Raw genomic sequence first — 15,354 nt, 5'->3', positions numbered from 1 at the left:
CTCTGTCTGGTGCCACGCACAGAAGATTAACCCTCTACGGATTACGGCTCCTCATGTACTGCCGTACCTACTGACGCTGGCCAAGGCTGGACTGGCGCACGCTTCCATCAAGATTCATCTTGCTGCGATCTCCCGATACACCAGAACCACGGGACGGACGTCTTTGTGGTCTCATCGTCTGGTGAAAGAATTCATGATGGGACTGTTCAGATCGTTCCCGCCGGTGAAGGCTCCGGCCCCGGCGTGGGAGCTCAACGTGGTGCTGACCAAGCTCATGGGACCTCCGTTCGAGCCTCTGCACTCAGCTCCGTTGAAGTTCTTGTCGTGGAAAACAGCGTTTCTTGTGGCCATCACCTCCGCACAACGGGTGGGAGAGATCCAGGCCCTTTCCTGCAAGCCCCCGTACTTGATTTTTCACGACACGAGGGTAGTGCTCAGGACGCACCCCTCCTTCATGCCCAAGGTGCCGTCGGACTTCCACCTCAATGAACCCTTGGTGTTGCCTGTTTTCTTCCCGTCGCCTTCGTCGCCGGCTGAAAGGACTTTGCACTCACTGGATGTGGCTAGAGCGCTGAAGTTCTACGTGGACCGCACGAAGAGTTTTCGGAAGATATCACAACTTTTTGTGAACTTTGGACCTGTCAATCAGGGGAAGGCTCTCTCAAAGGCTTCCCTTTCCAGATGGCTCTTCGGCTGTATCATCATGTACTGTCATCGGTTGGCAAACCGACCACTGCCCGGCCGTCCGAGAGCCCATTCCACCAGAGCGATCGCAGCTACCACAGCGTTCCTATCTGGTGTGCCCCTGCTGGTCATCTGCAGGGCTGCTACGTGGAGGTCGACACACACCTTCAAGAAATTCTACTACATCGACCGGGATTCCAGGGAGGAGTCCAGGGTCGGCCAAGCAGTGCTGCGCAACCTGTTCGCCTAAGGTGGGCCTGGTGAGAAGGTAAGAGATGCTTAATGTTGAGTTGTTGTACTGCTTAATGTTGAACCTGTTGCCACCTCCCGTGGTTGTGCATGTGTGTACTGCTATGTATTCTTTTATTCATGAGCATGTGAATCCATGCCAGACCCCATGCTGGAAAAGGAACAAGTTACTTACCTGTAACTGTTGTTCTCCAGCGTGGGTCTGGCATGGATTCACATGCGAACCCTCCCGCCTACCCCTCTGCGGCTCTTCACTTGGTCATACTGCCACTTCACGTAGGCTACCAAATCTGAAGATGGCTGCTAGAGGCGGGGCTTAGGGAGATGGCAGTCATTGGCTGTGGTCAGTATGACGCAGAGATCAGTGATTGGTTACTACTACGAAAGACAGATCAGAAACTAAACTAATACTGATTTTTCTTTACCGAGGATTCCCAACCTGACGACGGGGAATATTTATGAGCATGTGAATCCATGCCAGACCCACGCTGGAGAACAACAGTTACAGGTAAGTAACTTGTTCCTTACTTCTTTCACTTGCTGTAGTGCATGCCCCTACAGTGGCATAATCATCATGGACATTCTGCATACGTCGTGGTCCGGACCGACCCGGGGTGTGGCGTGCCCTGTGCTTTAAGGAGCTTGGGTGGGGCCCACAGCATGGCTCGCAGGTGAGCTGCCAAATTTTGTGCTACACCATTGGGCACCACTGGGTCGAAATGCGCGCCTTGAAGTCTGCTAGTGAGTCCCTGGGTGAGAAGCAACTCGTGGGTGTTTTCAATTTTAAATAACTGTGTGGTGCTATGAAGTTATGTGTGCAGCAATGATATTACATTAAATAGTGTTTTTTTTTAAAGTCCTCTGGCATTCAGTATTACGCCTAGACAATAAAAACACTATGTGGGGCTCTTGGGTATATTGAAAGAAACTTTCCCAGGTATTGTACTGAGCAAAGATAACATTATCAGGTGCACTCCCCTCTGTGCACGTAGACCAGTCTAATAGGTTTCTTCTTTCGTAGTGGTAGCTGAATCATATATACATTTATAACCAGGGAATTTTTTTGATACTAAATCTTGGTCAATGATTTAATTTTCAGGCCATGCTCGTGCAGCATTTTTCGCCTGGTTAAACATCAGTGCACGCCTCCTCAGGTCAGTGCTTTTTTGTCTTGTTTAACACAGCAATGCCACAGATAACACGTACTTCTGTGTCTATTGATCTATAGATGTTTCATACACTACCTGTAGCCTGCGTTACAGATTTCAGTTACCCTGTTATAAATTCTGTATTATGTATGTTTTACATATAGACCCCATGTCGAATCTGGAAAATGGCATTCCCCAAATGTGTAATCATAGACCAATCATGCTTCCCTCTGTGGCTCGGTTCTTATATCTGGCTGAAACGAGAGGGTGCTAGATGCATCTAAAAAATCTGAAGGTTGTTTGCCATCACTTCCTGTGATGTCACTTGGGGGGTGGGGTCAAATTCCATCACTTCCTGTGATGTCATCAGAGGTCAAGGGTCGTGTGATATCACTTCCGCTACCCCTAGCATTTTGGTGAAATGACATCCCTGTTTGTGCTCATATTCGCTATTGATTTAACCAGACCCCTTGACCAGTTCCTCCGTGATGGCTCAAGAGGGACTTTCAATTCATCATTATTCCTGGGGATTGCCATCAGCAGACGTATACCCTTAACCCCCCACCATGTCTCAACCCGCTCTGTTGTCATTGCTCCCTAAGCTCTGAAATGGTGTGTTTCTCCAAACCATGTGCAAGAAATTACCCTTTTCTTCGGCACACCGGCAGTATTACCATTGGATCTTACTATCGATTTGCATAGCACTTGGGTTCTCAGATGAACACTGCAAAAGTAATTTTCTTGTGTCAGTCTGACTCGTGCATATCTTGATGCTGTTATAGTATGTTTGCACAGCCTACACCATATTGTATCCTCAATGTCTAGGACACGTCACCATTTCCTTTGGATTGTGAGGACATCTACTGCCTATTGATCTCGAAGGGCTATATACAGAAGTGACACTGTGCTCTCTTCCACTGCCAAATACTGCCTGGCAAATAGCTCAGGCTAGCAATGTGTCCAGTATGAAATCCCAGATCTCCTGGCCACCATGAATTTTTTGCCATGTCATTGGTATTGGCTCGGACATACACCAACACTTATCTCTCCCATTTTCTAATATCACTTGCTTTCAAGGCTCTCGTATTTGCCCCTCCCCGATTTAGTGAATTTGTCCCCCACAGTGTGGCTGTTACACCAATAAGATCACCCAGTTTAAATCTTTCTGCACTTTTTCCAAGCTGCGTTGGCCCCTCTCTCTATCACTGTTAACCCCTCTGCCTTTCAGTCATCTTTGAATGTTAGCAAGTGCTCTGTTGTTGTGTGGACTCTCCCATTTGCCAGGAGGTCCTTTTCAGATGCCCTCACTTACATCGACTGCGCTGTGTGCTGCAGCTGTTCTGCCAAATCGGTTATTTTCAGTTCCGGAACCTCAAGTCTACCTTTTTCTTTTTTTTAGGGAGTTTTAATGTCTATTTTACCACACTTGCTATGCCCATTTCCTCAGATCATGCTATCCAGAGTTTTTTGAGGATTTGCTTTAGGAGGCACAACATCTCCTGATGCTCTACAGACCTTGGAGGTGGTTATTATCGTGGGATAATTGCATCCCCTACAAGTTGCAATGTTTCAGTTGTCGCAAGCTTTAACAACCCCTGCAAAGGGCTGAGAGAATATCAGTACTTTGTGGTCAAATAAACTACAATTGTTATACAATGCCCCTTTCCTTGTGGATATATTTATTTTATTTTGTGTGTTCTGTCATTGTTCTTCTCTGAAATTCCCAAACATTTGTCAGGAAAGGCACTTTCCATTGTTGTGAACATACTTCTGCAGAAAAGATAAAGGCAATTGTTCTATGTTAGTGTCTACTCAGTTGCCGAAGTCTGAATATTTAGAATCCTGTGATTAGAAGAAGTCGTTGACTGCATTTTAAGCTTTCTTATTAGTTAGGTGGAAGCCAATAATGTAAGGCATGAGGTCCAAAAGTAGACCTCCAAAAATGAGACTGGAAAAGGTTGACCTATCCAAAGATCAGCCTTTTAAATGTTATCCCAGCCCTGTGGAAGACATAAATATTAAAGAAAAATGGTTGGGTTTGGGGATAGGGAGCAGGCTTTGGTTAGGAGAACAGCGTTAAAAAAAACCTTTTCCAAAGGAGACAAACATGAGAAACAGGACATAAGCTGGGAGCACTCGATTAGAGTGAGAAGTTGGAGTGAGATAAGCTACAGATGGGAAAGTGGGAGTGGAAAACTGGGGATAAGGAGATTATTTCCACCACCCCATAAATGAAGGAAAAGAAGTATCAACAGGACAGAATCAGGGACAACACTGGTTAGAGCACTAAGTAGAACAAATATGAGTAGGGATGGCGGAGAAAAGAAGGGCGACAAGTGATACCCCCATGAAAAAAGAACAAAGGCACAGAACAGAGCATGCATTTTGTTTTACAAGTTTGACTGTAAAGAGTTGTTCCTTAAAGCCAAATAATGATATAAGTAGGAAGTTGTTCTTTGGAGGCTAACATTTGCAAATCTCACATAAGGGAGTATCACAAAAGAAATTAACAGCTTTGTAAAATGGAACAGTTTAGAACACCGAGCCCCACCACAGATAAAGGAATGTCTTTAGTGATATACTCTGGGAGGATCTGCGGCACACTTCATAAGATAGGTCTGTACACTCCAAGCAGGTAAGTCCACTAGCCTTAATTAGGGGATGGTAACCCCCGATCGGCCAGGTGCATGTCCCTCCTCCCAAGGCAAGAAGGTTCACAGTGGCAAGTGCATGTCGTGTGGATGGCACGCCCAAGATGATATATTTATACCACACCGGGCCAGCAAGTAATAGCATGCCATATGCTGCCAAGATCCATTGGTCATTGGCGTGCAGCCAGAGCAAGAAGTGGCACAACCAACCTCCATTAGATGGATCCCTGTCTCAGCAGTGTGTTTTATTGTGTTGTAAACAAGGTAGGGGGTTATATAGGGTGGTATCAGTTGATTTGTTTAAGCTAATTCTGGGCATCTAATATGATTTAACCAAGGAGAAGAACAGAACCGAGAAGTGAAGTAAACACTATCCTACCCAGAATCGGTTATGCTTAGCTTTGTCCACATATTTCGTTAAATTTAGAATCCATAGGCAGGCCTGACTGGATAAATCTAGTCCACAATCATGGCCTCTAACAAGGAAACTGCCCTGAGAAGATAAACCGCCATGGATCCCTTTTGAGGTAGCCACCAACTTGATGACAAGCAAAAGCAGGTGCTTCTGTCTGTCTTTGTGAGGTTTTCCTTTTATTTATTTATCCTCCAAAGTTGAATAATAATCGGCCGGTTGAGGCTTTCACCCTCAAGCAAAGCTGTGATATCTTTTTTTTAACATACATGTGCACTCATTTCTGTGTGTTTCTGTGTGTGCGCTTATGCTGATCTGGGACTTGCATTGTGGGGTGGGACAGCCAGGGCACGGGTGCCTCCCAAATCCCTCCACAAATTAACAAAGACATGCGTGGTCTCACCTTTTCTCTGTTATTTACATGCAGAGCCTTCAGCAGAAGTATGAAGAAGAATGTCGGAAACACCAGCTCCAAGAAAGGCAGCAGGAGGTAATTATAAAGTGGCAAAGGTAATAATCAGGTTGCCATGGTGCCGAAACAAAATGGCCAGATTTGAGAAGAGTGGGTGACCAGTGTGAGAGTGTTGTAATAGGCAATGCTTGTAGGCGGCTCGGTAAGCAAAACATGGAATTGCCAACATTCAAAGTTTCCCTGAATTTCAATCTCCCTGATTTAAATGTTCCTAAGCCACCTGCTTTGGTGAATGGGCCTTAAAATCAGAACTTTCTTTACTATATTCATTGACTGCACTGATGGACTCATTACATAAGTTACTTTATCTCATATTCCATGACCCTCCCAAATCAACTTATGCTGCCTGGCATTGATTGGTTTGAACGTTGCAAGACCGCCCCCATAAATCAAGCTGCACATATTGCAGAATATTGCAGAAAAAGATGTTGGCAGAATGTTACAAAAATCTAGAACATTCTCAGTCTTAACAGCAACGTTGTGGCTTACCTGGTCCCTGCAAACGTACAGGGACACTGACCTATTGGAAAAACAAGAGGATGGTCTGTTTTATGACTACCCCAGCCCTAACCATATTTCAGAGGTCCTCATCTGTATAGGAAAGAAGGAAGTGTATCCAATCTAGTATTGTCGGAATCTCTAGTAGTGGCTGAAATGATCCCGGCATGACAGATATTTCAGCCATTTTGGAAATCCAGAGGTTGATACTCAACTCATTTTCAGGCTGCCCTCAGCCACCTCCTCTCCCTCTCTGATTCCCTAACTGCCATTCAAGATTGGTGTGCCGCCAATGATCTTTGTCTGAAGGCCAGTAAGACAGAGATCCTCCTCATTGGCACACCTTCATCATCCTTTGCCCTCACTCTCTGGCCGGCCTCCCTTGGCCCTCCTACTCCCCCCACCTGCGAGGCTAAGAATCTCGAGGTCATCTTTGACTCCACACTTTCCTTCTCCGCTCACATCTCTGATGTCTCTAAAAAGTCAAACTTGCTACTGCACCTCCTGAGAGGTACTCTGCCTTTTCTCTCCTTCCCCCAGAAGCTCATGGTCTCCCAATCTGTGGTTCTCTCTAGGTTGGACTATTGTAACAGCCTCTTTCTAAATCTACCTGCCTCTACTCTCTGCAACTAATCCAGAACAGATCTGCAAGACTTGTCCTTGGCCTCAAGCCCTGGGATTGTATCTCTCCAGCTCTGAAATCTCTCCATTGGCTTCTAGTGGATGCAAGGGTTAAATTCAAAACCCTGTGCATTGCCCACAAGGCTTTCTGGGGCCTTGGTTCAAAATACCTTCAGCTATCCCTCCGCAAATCCCTCCCCTCTCGAGCTCTTCGCTCCTCTACATCCAAATCCCTCAGGGTCAGTTGTTTTTCAAAGAAACGAGCTGGGGGTAGATCTGTCTTCGGCTGGGGCCTCCCTCTGGAAGAGCCTCCCTGCCACTCTAAAACTTGAGAACCATCTCCAGTTCCGGAAGCACCTCAAGACCGTCCTCTTTTTTTTCTGCCTTCGCTCCACCTCTCCCCTGCTAGTCTGTTCTCTCGTAGCACTATGCACCTGCCCACCCTCTGTCCTCCGGGCCAGGTACCTGCTCACCCTGCCAGCCTCCCGCACTGCCTCCGGCCCACCCCATGCACTGGGGTCTGTATCTGTACCCATACAGTCCCCACCCCCCTTTTCTTCCTGCACTTATCAGACCTCCCTGTCGGCTGCCTTACACCCAGCACTTGCCAATTGCTGGCTGCACTACCACTGTTTGTTGCCTTTATTATTTATTTAGTATTTATCTTTCTCCTTTACTCCGCACTTTCCACTGCTCCCCCCTTCATGCACTTTTCCCCTCCCCCTCTCACAAGCACTTGCGCGTTCTCAATGTCACTGGGCCTAGTAATATCGTTGTTTTGTTCTCCCCTGTTCCCCTCCCTTGGCTTGTCGCGCTCTGAAACACTTGTGTGCGAGTGCAATAGAAATAAAATATCAATATCAATGTCATTTTCTCTACTAGTTGGGCAATCTGGTTCTGCAAAGGCATGTTCTTGTCAAGCATGAGGTTGTCTCCTGCATGTCCCTGCCCCAGTTCTTTCTCACCCTGATTCTGACCAATTTTGATGTGATTAAATGTAAAAATGCTGAACAGGAAAGAAGCTTAACTAAGGAAACAAGTAAGAAAGCATGGAAAAAGAAGTATATTTAACTTCGTCCAAATGGATTTCTATTTTGTTTTTATTTCCGGATGCAGGAAGCACACTTAGGATTTGCTAAGAAACAGGAGGAGGTGGATGCGTTGAACGAGTCTGTAAGAGCAGCCCAACTCGAGATTGAAAAACTGGTGAGTGGGTTCAGGCGAGTGTACAGAGGTCCAGTGGAAGGAAGGATTTAGGTGGTCCACGGGCAGGTTTCATAACATATATAAGCCTGCTTCCTGTTATGAAAGCTAACAAAAATTCCAGAATACCGTGGGCTGGATTGCGTGAGTCCAGCATTATCGAACACTAGGAACCTTCTGCATAAGCAGATACTTTTGTTTTGTATAACTGATATGTAGTTTAAACACTGTTTTAAAAATGGTTGTTTAGCCAGTCACTGTTAAAATGTCCGATATTCTCAATGGTCCATTGTCGATCATATTTGTGTCAAAACGCAAAGCTATGTAAACTAAACAACAGTAAGGCATTTGCAGTGCTAATGAGATATTTTGCATAGCATTATAGGGCAAGGTAATGGGCAAAAGCCAGTGCTGCTTGCCAAAAAGGGAAAAAGTGGTACAATTCGCAGATGAGATCACCATGTAATTGCCCTGTGCCAAGTGTCTGTTTTTCCTTTTTTTCTGTTTAACCACGGAGCGTTTTTATTGATAAACATTTATTTTCATTGTGAGAAACCAGAAGGTGTCTCACCCACTAGTCCCCGGGAATCTGTCATCCAGGTGGCCAGGACACGGTCATTGCATTTGAATCTAGTTCCTGGGAGTGGACCAGTGCGGGAGGATCACCTGCCTGAGGGGTCTTCAGAGAGTGGGAGTGGGACACTGGATTGTGAGACACGGTATCCCCTTCCCTGTAACACCTTTAGCACATCCTACCAGGTTGGACACTTAGGAATTCAACCCCCCTAAACCCTGCCTTTCACAACATGAACACTTTCTCACTGACAGCTTGCTATGAGAGAAAACAGACTAACACCCGAGCCGTATACCTGACGTGTCCCAATACAATGGTCAGGCAGGGTCAGCCAATTACAGACCATCACACACACCTGACTTCCATTACACTTCCCCACGCGGATAAAAGGCGTAGCACGAGAGCACACTCTGAGCGAGGCAAAGCACATGACGAAATAGCAGTTCCAAGATGGCAGTTTAACACAAGGAGAAAGACCGCAAAACCGAAGGGGACCACAAGGAGGGAAGCTCCCTTGACCTTTTCGACAAGGCACCGTTACTTTCATGAAGCCGTGAGAATAGAAAGCGTAAGACCAAGAAACCAGGCTGAGGAATCCTGCATTGTGTGTCAGCAGTACCCGGGGTCCTCCCACGTCGATAATCAAGGCAGGGAGAGTCGCTAGCTATTTGTATTTGTTTTATTTGTAGTGCGCACCTTGCCCCGGGGCATCTGGGCGCATGTTTAAACAGGCAGTTACAAGTTACAGAAATAGTACAATATAACTTTTACACATATATACATAAAGTTCAAAACATCGTATAGAGAGGAACGGAATGAATCTAAGTATACAGTATAAACAGCGAACAGTCGGTAAGGGGATAAACCGCTGTAAAGGGATTATAGAGCGCAGGCTAGGGCATCCCGTTCATGTAGCCATTGTTTGGTTTTAGCTTTGAAGGAATGGATATATGGAACATTTCTATGAGCATTGGGTAGGGTGTTGCAAAGCTTAGCAGCAGGGACTGGGAAGCTCGAGCCTCTGGCTGTTTGTAGCTTGAAACTGGGAATAGTCGGTGTGTGAGCCTGAGCAGATCTCAGGGGTCTGATTGCTGTATGTTGTGTATTTTATTTTTAAATTTCTTTATTGGCATTTGTTAGAAGTACAACAGCAGTGTGACAGTAGTTGCCACCTGCAGCATAGTATGGGCACATCAATGTGAAGATAGCCGTAACATTAAACCATATACAACTTTAACATAAAACGTTTAACGGTAACAGTGATTGGCTCCTTGTGGTTGATGGGTAGTTCAGCTTGGGAGAGTGAGCAGGGGGTGGAGTGGGGAGGGCTGGTGCCAGGAGGGGGCGGGGGAGCATGAAGATAAGGGATCAGTTCTGTTTCTGGTGATGGTCTGTTTAGGTGGCTTTGTGGTGGTCGATTCAATTGGCGTCGGCGTAGATCACTCATGGGGGGCTTCTCGTCGTTGGAAGGGTGGGACAGTGCCCATGTCAGGGCCTTCCAAGCGTCCAGTGCCTGACTTGCATCATCTGGGGATTTAGCAACGCTGTCCTCCCAGGCAGAGGTTTCCGCCCCGACCCAGCATTCCAGTTCACTATGCCATGCTTGGAATCGTGGGCCACCTGATCGCTTCCATGTCATTGAGATGGTCCTCTTGGCCAGGATACATGCCATGTCCATGAGCTTTACAGTGTGGTTAATTTTGGGTACGTTCCCAGGAGGCACTCGCTAGTGGTCCATTCGTACCTGGTCATGCCTGCCCTCCTGCAGGTTTGCGCCACCTCGGCCCAGAGCTGCTGGGTCTTGGTGCATTCCCAGAACATGTGTAGTAGATCCGCTTTGTCCCTGTTGCACCATGGGCAGTTGTGATGGGGTTGCTTGCTGAACTTCGCTATTCTATGCGGTATTAGAGCGGTACAGTACGTTTAGTTGAATCAATCTGAATCTGGAGTTCCTGGATACATCTTTGGGGAACGCCAGAGCTCTTTCCCATTCTCCATTAGTCATTTCTCGCCCGAGATCCCTTTACCATTTGAGTTTTAGCTCAGGGCTACGGCGATTAGGCCTTTCTATTAGGTGGCTGTATATTTGAGACACCGGTCTCCAGCCCTCTCCCAAATTATAAAGTAATGTTACGAAGGGGTTGGGCTCGGGCTCCTCAGGCCATGTGTCCCACTTAGCGCGTGCTAGCTTTCGAATCTTCTGATACCACAGGAACTGAACGCTGGGTATGTCTTCCTCGGATTGTAGTGAGGAGAAGTCTCGGAAGGAGCCCTCGTTGTATAAGTCTCCTCACGTGCACACTCCCTTCCTCTCCAGTATCTGATGGTTGCTAGGTCGACGCTGTTCTGGCAAAGGTCCGCGCGGAGCAGGATGTCCGGATTATATGCATGCTTCAAGTGGAGAAGTGACTTTGACCTGTGCCACACCTGCCTTCCCAGGGTAGCCAGTAAGGATGTTTCGTCTGAGAGGGGTTGGGGTGCCCAAATGAGTTCCTTCAGCCAGATTGGAGCGATTGGGTGCTGCAGTAGTGCTGTTTCCGAAGAGACATTATCAGCCAACCATTTGGCTACGAAGCTGAGCTGGGCTGCCAGATAGTATTTCTCCAGGTGTCTGCCTTTACCCCATAGGAAGTCCTTAAGTATCGTCTCTAGTAGGCGAAAGAAGGGGGCTTTGATATAGCAGTACACATTTTGGAATCCGTAGAGGAACCTGGGGAGGACGATCATTTTGATAATGGACGCTCTTCCCATCATGGACAGGGGGAGTCGTGACCAGAACCTCATCGATTTGCGTAGGGGGGGCAGCGCCGCCACAGTGTTATTTTCGTGCATGAGCTCAGGTGTGTGCAGTATGTTGACTCCGAGATAGCGAAATTAAGTCAGTTGCCATTGCACACCCAATGAAGGTAGGTCATCAATGTGTTTGTCTTTGAGGCCATCTAATGGAAAGCGGCGGGATTTGTCTGCTGAATCGTATCCCCGAAACTTTGGCAAAATTGCTGAGGACCTCCAGCATAGTCGGGATGTTCTGGTGCGGATCTCTTACATAGAGGAGGACATTGTCTGCATACAGGGAGATTATGTGATCTACTCCGTTCAATTGTATGCCTGCATTGAAGAATTGTTTTCTGTAGTAGATGGCAATGAGTTTGAGCCCAAGTATGTAAAGCATGGGGGAAAGCGGGCAGCCCTGCCTAGTGCCCCTCTGTGTGGCCCACGCCGCGGAGACAAGCCGTCCAGATTTTACTCATGCCTTTGGTTTGGTGTATGTTAGGCAGAAACCTGTGCAGTTCCCTTAGGGACCATTGCAAAAGATTTAAGACTACAGGTGTTTGGCAGTAAACCCACTTGGTAGCAGTCTGCACCACACAGATTCACTTGGTAGCTGTGGCTGAGCAGTCAGACTTCCCTTAAGAAGAGTTGGTCAGTATACAGAGCATACAAAATAGGTACAGAAATACAGTAGTACAAGCAAACACTGACCAGAGCTTGGGTGTAAAAGTATATAAATATTTATTTAACACACACTTATAAAACACACTAGCACTAAATTGGTAAGATAAGTTCAAAACACAATCACTATTATCATGTACATCCCTGATTACTTGTTGGACAAGTCTTAGTTAACACCACTTATTTCCAGACAGAGGTGAGCGCTTAACGTTCGATGGCACTCCAACAAGTTAAATAAAAAGGGAGGGAAAAGCAGAATTATGGAAGCCTACACACTAAACACTTTTTAAAGAACCACAGCAAGTTAGGAAGGCACAGTCTACTGGTGAGCAAGGAAGTTTAGGTGCCAGGCCCACTTTCAAGGGAACCAGGCGGAAGATGCCCAAGATCAGACAGTTACACAAAGTCTTCAAAGTTTGTGGAGGTAGTTCGAAACAGGTTTAGTTCAGTGCAGGAAAGTTAGCTAAGGTGTCCCAGGCTAACCCAGGTTTGAGAGACGAGGATTTAATGCATCCAGTTCAAACGGTTGCAAGGGAAGCCAGGCGGAACACGGTACCTTAAATGGAGAGGATCCTCCAGCGGGGGCAGTTGTTCCTGGCAGCGGGTGCAAGTCGCAGCGTCGTCCAGAGGAAGAGAAGATCTCGTCGTGGAGGAAGGATGAAGGTCGTTGCACTGCCAGGGAAGAAACCAGCCGCAGAGTTCTCCGATACAAAGGTACTATCCTTTCGGTTCGCGATAGTGGTGAAAACGTGGTATCCCAGTTGCCGGGGTGCTTGGCACAGGCAAGGCGGCCGCAAGATGCTCCAGGAAGGCGAAAAGAAGGTAGACTGGTTATCCCCACCAGTCGAAGGAAGAAGACTCCGGGCTGGAGATCTCCTCTGTCGTTGGGAAAAGTGGTGAGACGGTTCAGCAGGGCTCCACCAGTGGTGTCGTCGTTGCAGGCCGGCTCAGCTTCTCCCTCCTCGGATTCTAAGGTCCTGTGGCGACTTCTGAAGTTCCAGTCCCCAAAGCCCTGCTTTTATGCAGCATACCCCCATTCACTCAGCCTAGCTGTCAATCAAACATGCTAAGTGGTGAGCCGGCCGGCTCACCACTTGGGCCAATCACACAAGAGTGCGACTTGAGTTACCAAGGTAACTCAGACCAGGGTGCCTAAACCCCCTCCCACACCCTCTGTGGTACCCAGACAGAGTGGCACCACTTTTGGAGGATTCTGTGGAGAAGCCTGCCAAAAGTGGAACAAAAGGCTCGACTTGGGTTGGAGTCACAGAAGAGAACACAAACGCCATTTTAGAATCGAGTTCTTGCAAAAAATACCAACCAGTGAATTAATATTAAATAAATAAACCGGCGGTATGTTCGAGGCTATAGGAATTAAATAATTAAAGTTGGTAGCCTCGAACAATGGGAAAATCCCATAGAGATATATTCGCGGTCGAATATAAAAAGTAGTATCCACTGCCACCAGCCAAAACTCGATCAGGGGGGATGGAGACGTGCCCCCTCGAACAACAGACCCCGGGGCAATCGAATTTCCCCGACCAGTACGTCCACAATATGATGGTTTGTACTGGTTTCTGTTCATAATTTGGGACTAGCAAAGCCAATGGTGACTTTACATGCCCTGGGAGACAGTAGTCAGTCCCAGGGTATGGAGTCTATGTTGGGGGGTCGCTACGACACCCCTGGGTTACGGCACGGAGGGTGCTTTGTAACCCACATCAAAAAACACATGAGACCCTATGGAGTCTCCATAGCCCATAAAACACATGGAAAGTTAAAGGAACACCTCAAATCATGTCTAAGAGTGGGAGTAAAAAGAATCTCACTCTTAGCAGGAGAGAAAAAAATAAACCCCAAAAATCCAGCAAAGCTGCTGGGGCACTCACTAGGTTTGGGAAATTAGCCTTACAGAGAATTCTCCCTAACAGTGTAGAGTACTTTGACCCATCTGATGAATTTCTCCCCAAAGCCAAATTCGCGGAGGACCGCTATTAGCCATTCCCAGAAGATGGAATCGAACGCCTTGATGGCATCCAAGGATAGCAGGGCATAGGATCCTCCGTCTCGATTAGCCTGGGACATGACGTGCTGGAGTCTGCGAAGGTTGAGGTGGTGTTACGGCCTGGCACAAAGCCATTTTCATCTGGGTGCACTATTTCTCCTATTACCTTAGAGAGCCGTTTGGCTAGGATCGTGGTCAATATTTTGACGTCATAGTTAAGCATTGCAAGTGAGCGGTAGGAATCACATTCTTCTGCAGGTTTGTTGGGTTTAAGCATTGGGATCGCCAGCGTTTCACACATGCTCTCAGACAAAATCCCCAATTTGTACGCCTCCTGAAAGACCTTGTGCAGTAGCAGGGTTAGATTTGGTTCGTAAGTCTTGTAAAATTCAGAGGGTAGCCCATCGCTAGCCGGGGACTTTCACGTGGCCAGGGACTTAATTGCTTCCGATATGTCTTCCGTGGTGATGTCTGCATCTAAGGCTTCGCTGTGCACGGGTGATAGCCTCTATCTCCTCTAGGGTGTTCGAGATCTCGTCCGGGGGTATCTGGGCTTTGTGGGAATACAGCTGGGCATAGAATTGTTTAAAAGCGTCATTGATGCCTTGTTGGATTTGATGCAGCGTGCCATCTGTGCTTTTCAGGGTTGTGGTCAGGTGCTTGGGGTGTTCTTTTTTGCATAGCCAGGCTAGTAGTCTGCTTCGGTGTGCGATCTATTGTTTCTGCTGGTGTAGTCAAACTTGGCTAGTCTGTCCCAAGCTTTTTTGTATTCGGTTCTGATTTGTTTGAGTTTATCCTCCTCCTGCTGGGTGCTCTGGGTGTCGGAAACCAGCTGTTCGATTTCGTTTTCCCACTGCTCAGTTCGTAGATGTTTCCTGATGCCTCCAGCCTTTGCTATGATTTCTCCTCGTATAACTACCTTCAGGGCCTCCCATAGTGTGCTTTGGTGATCCACACTGCCCATGTTCTCTGCTATATAGTTCTCCAGGGGAATCTCTGAGGTCGTCCCTGAATGCTGGGTCTTTTAACGCTTCTGTGGGCATTCTCCACGTGGGTATTGGGGATCTAGGGCCTATGATGCTCCATTCTACAATTAATGGTAAGTGATCAGAGATGGCCTGAACCAGGTATTGCGCCGTGTCGATCTGGGGCAGGTTTTCGCTACCAGTGAAGACGTAGTCGATCCTAGTGTGGAGGTTATGTGGAGATGAGTAAAAGGAGTAGCCCCGGTCATCTGGGTGTAGCTCTCGCCAGACGTCCACTTGGTCTAGGCGGTTCAGCATGGTATTCAGCGCCATGGTGGATGCTGGCGGACCACCGGGGAGAGGTGTGGACCTGTCAAGTTCTGGGTCGCTGACGCAGTTGAAATCGCCTCCCCAGATGA

At 47.3% G+C, this 15,354-nt stretch overlaps 1 protein-coding gene across 1 annotated transcript in view; it reads left to right on the top strand.

Moving 5' to 3' along the window:
• FLACC1 (flagellum associated containing coiled-coil domains 1) overlaps positions 1–15,354 on the top strand; it is a 356,560-nt gene that overhangs the window by 270,921 nt on the left and 70,285 nt on the right. The window contains exons 12-13 of the mRNA XM_069615462.1: positions 5,572–5,634; positions 7,852–7,941. Coding sequence (XP_069471563.1) covers positions 5,572–5,634; positions 7,852–7,941 — 153 coding nt within the window. The remainder of the gene's footprint in view (positions 1–5,571; positions 5,635–7,851; positions 7,942–15,354) is intronic.

Source organism: Ambystoma mexicanum, chromosome 9 (genome assembly GCF_040938575.1).
Source record: "Ambystoma mexicanum isolate Mex_15411 chromosome 9, UKY_AmexF1_1, whole genome shotgun sequence".
Taxonomy (NCBI): Eukaryota; Metazoa; Chordata; class Amphibia; order Caudata; family Ambystomatidae; genus Ambystoma; species Ambystoma mexicanum.
Note: the sequence above shows the minus strand (reverse complement) of the source record. Positions and strands in the feature narration are given on the sequence as shown.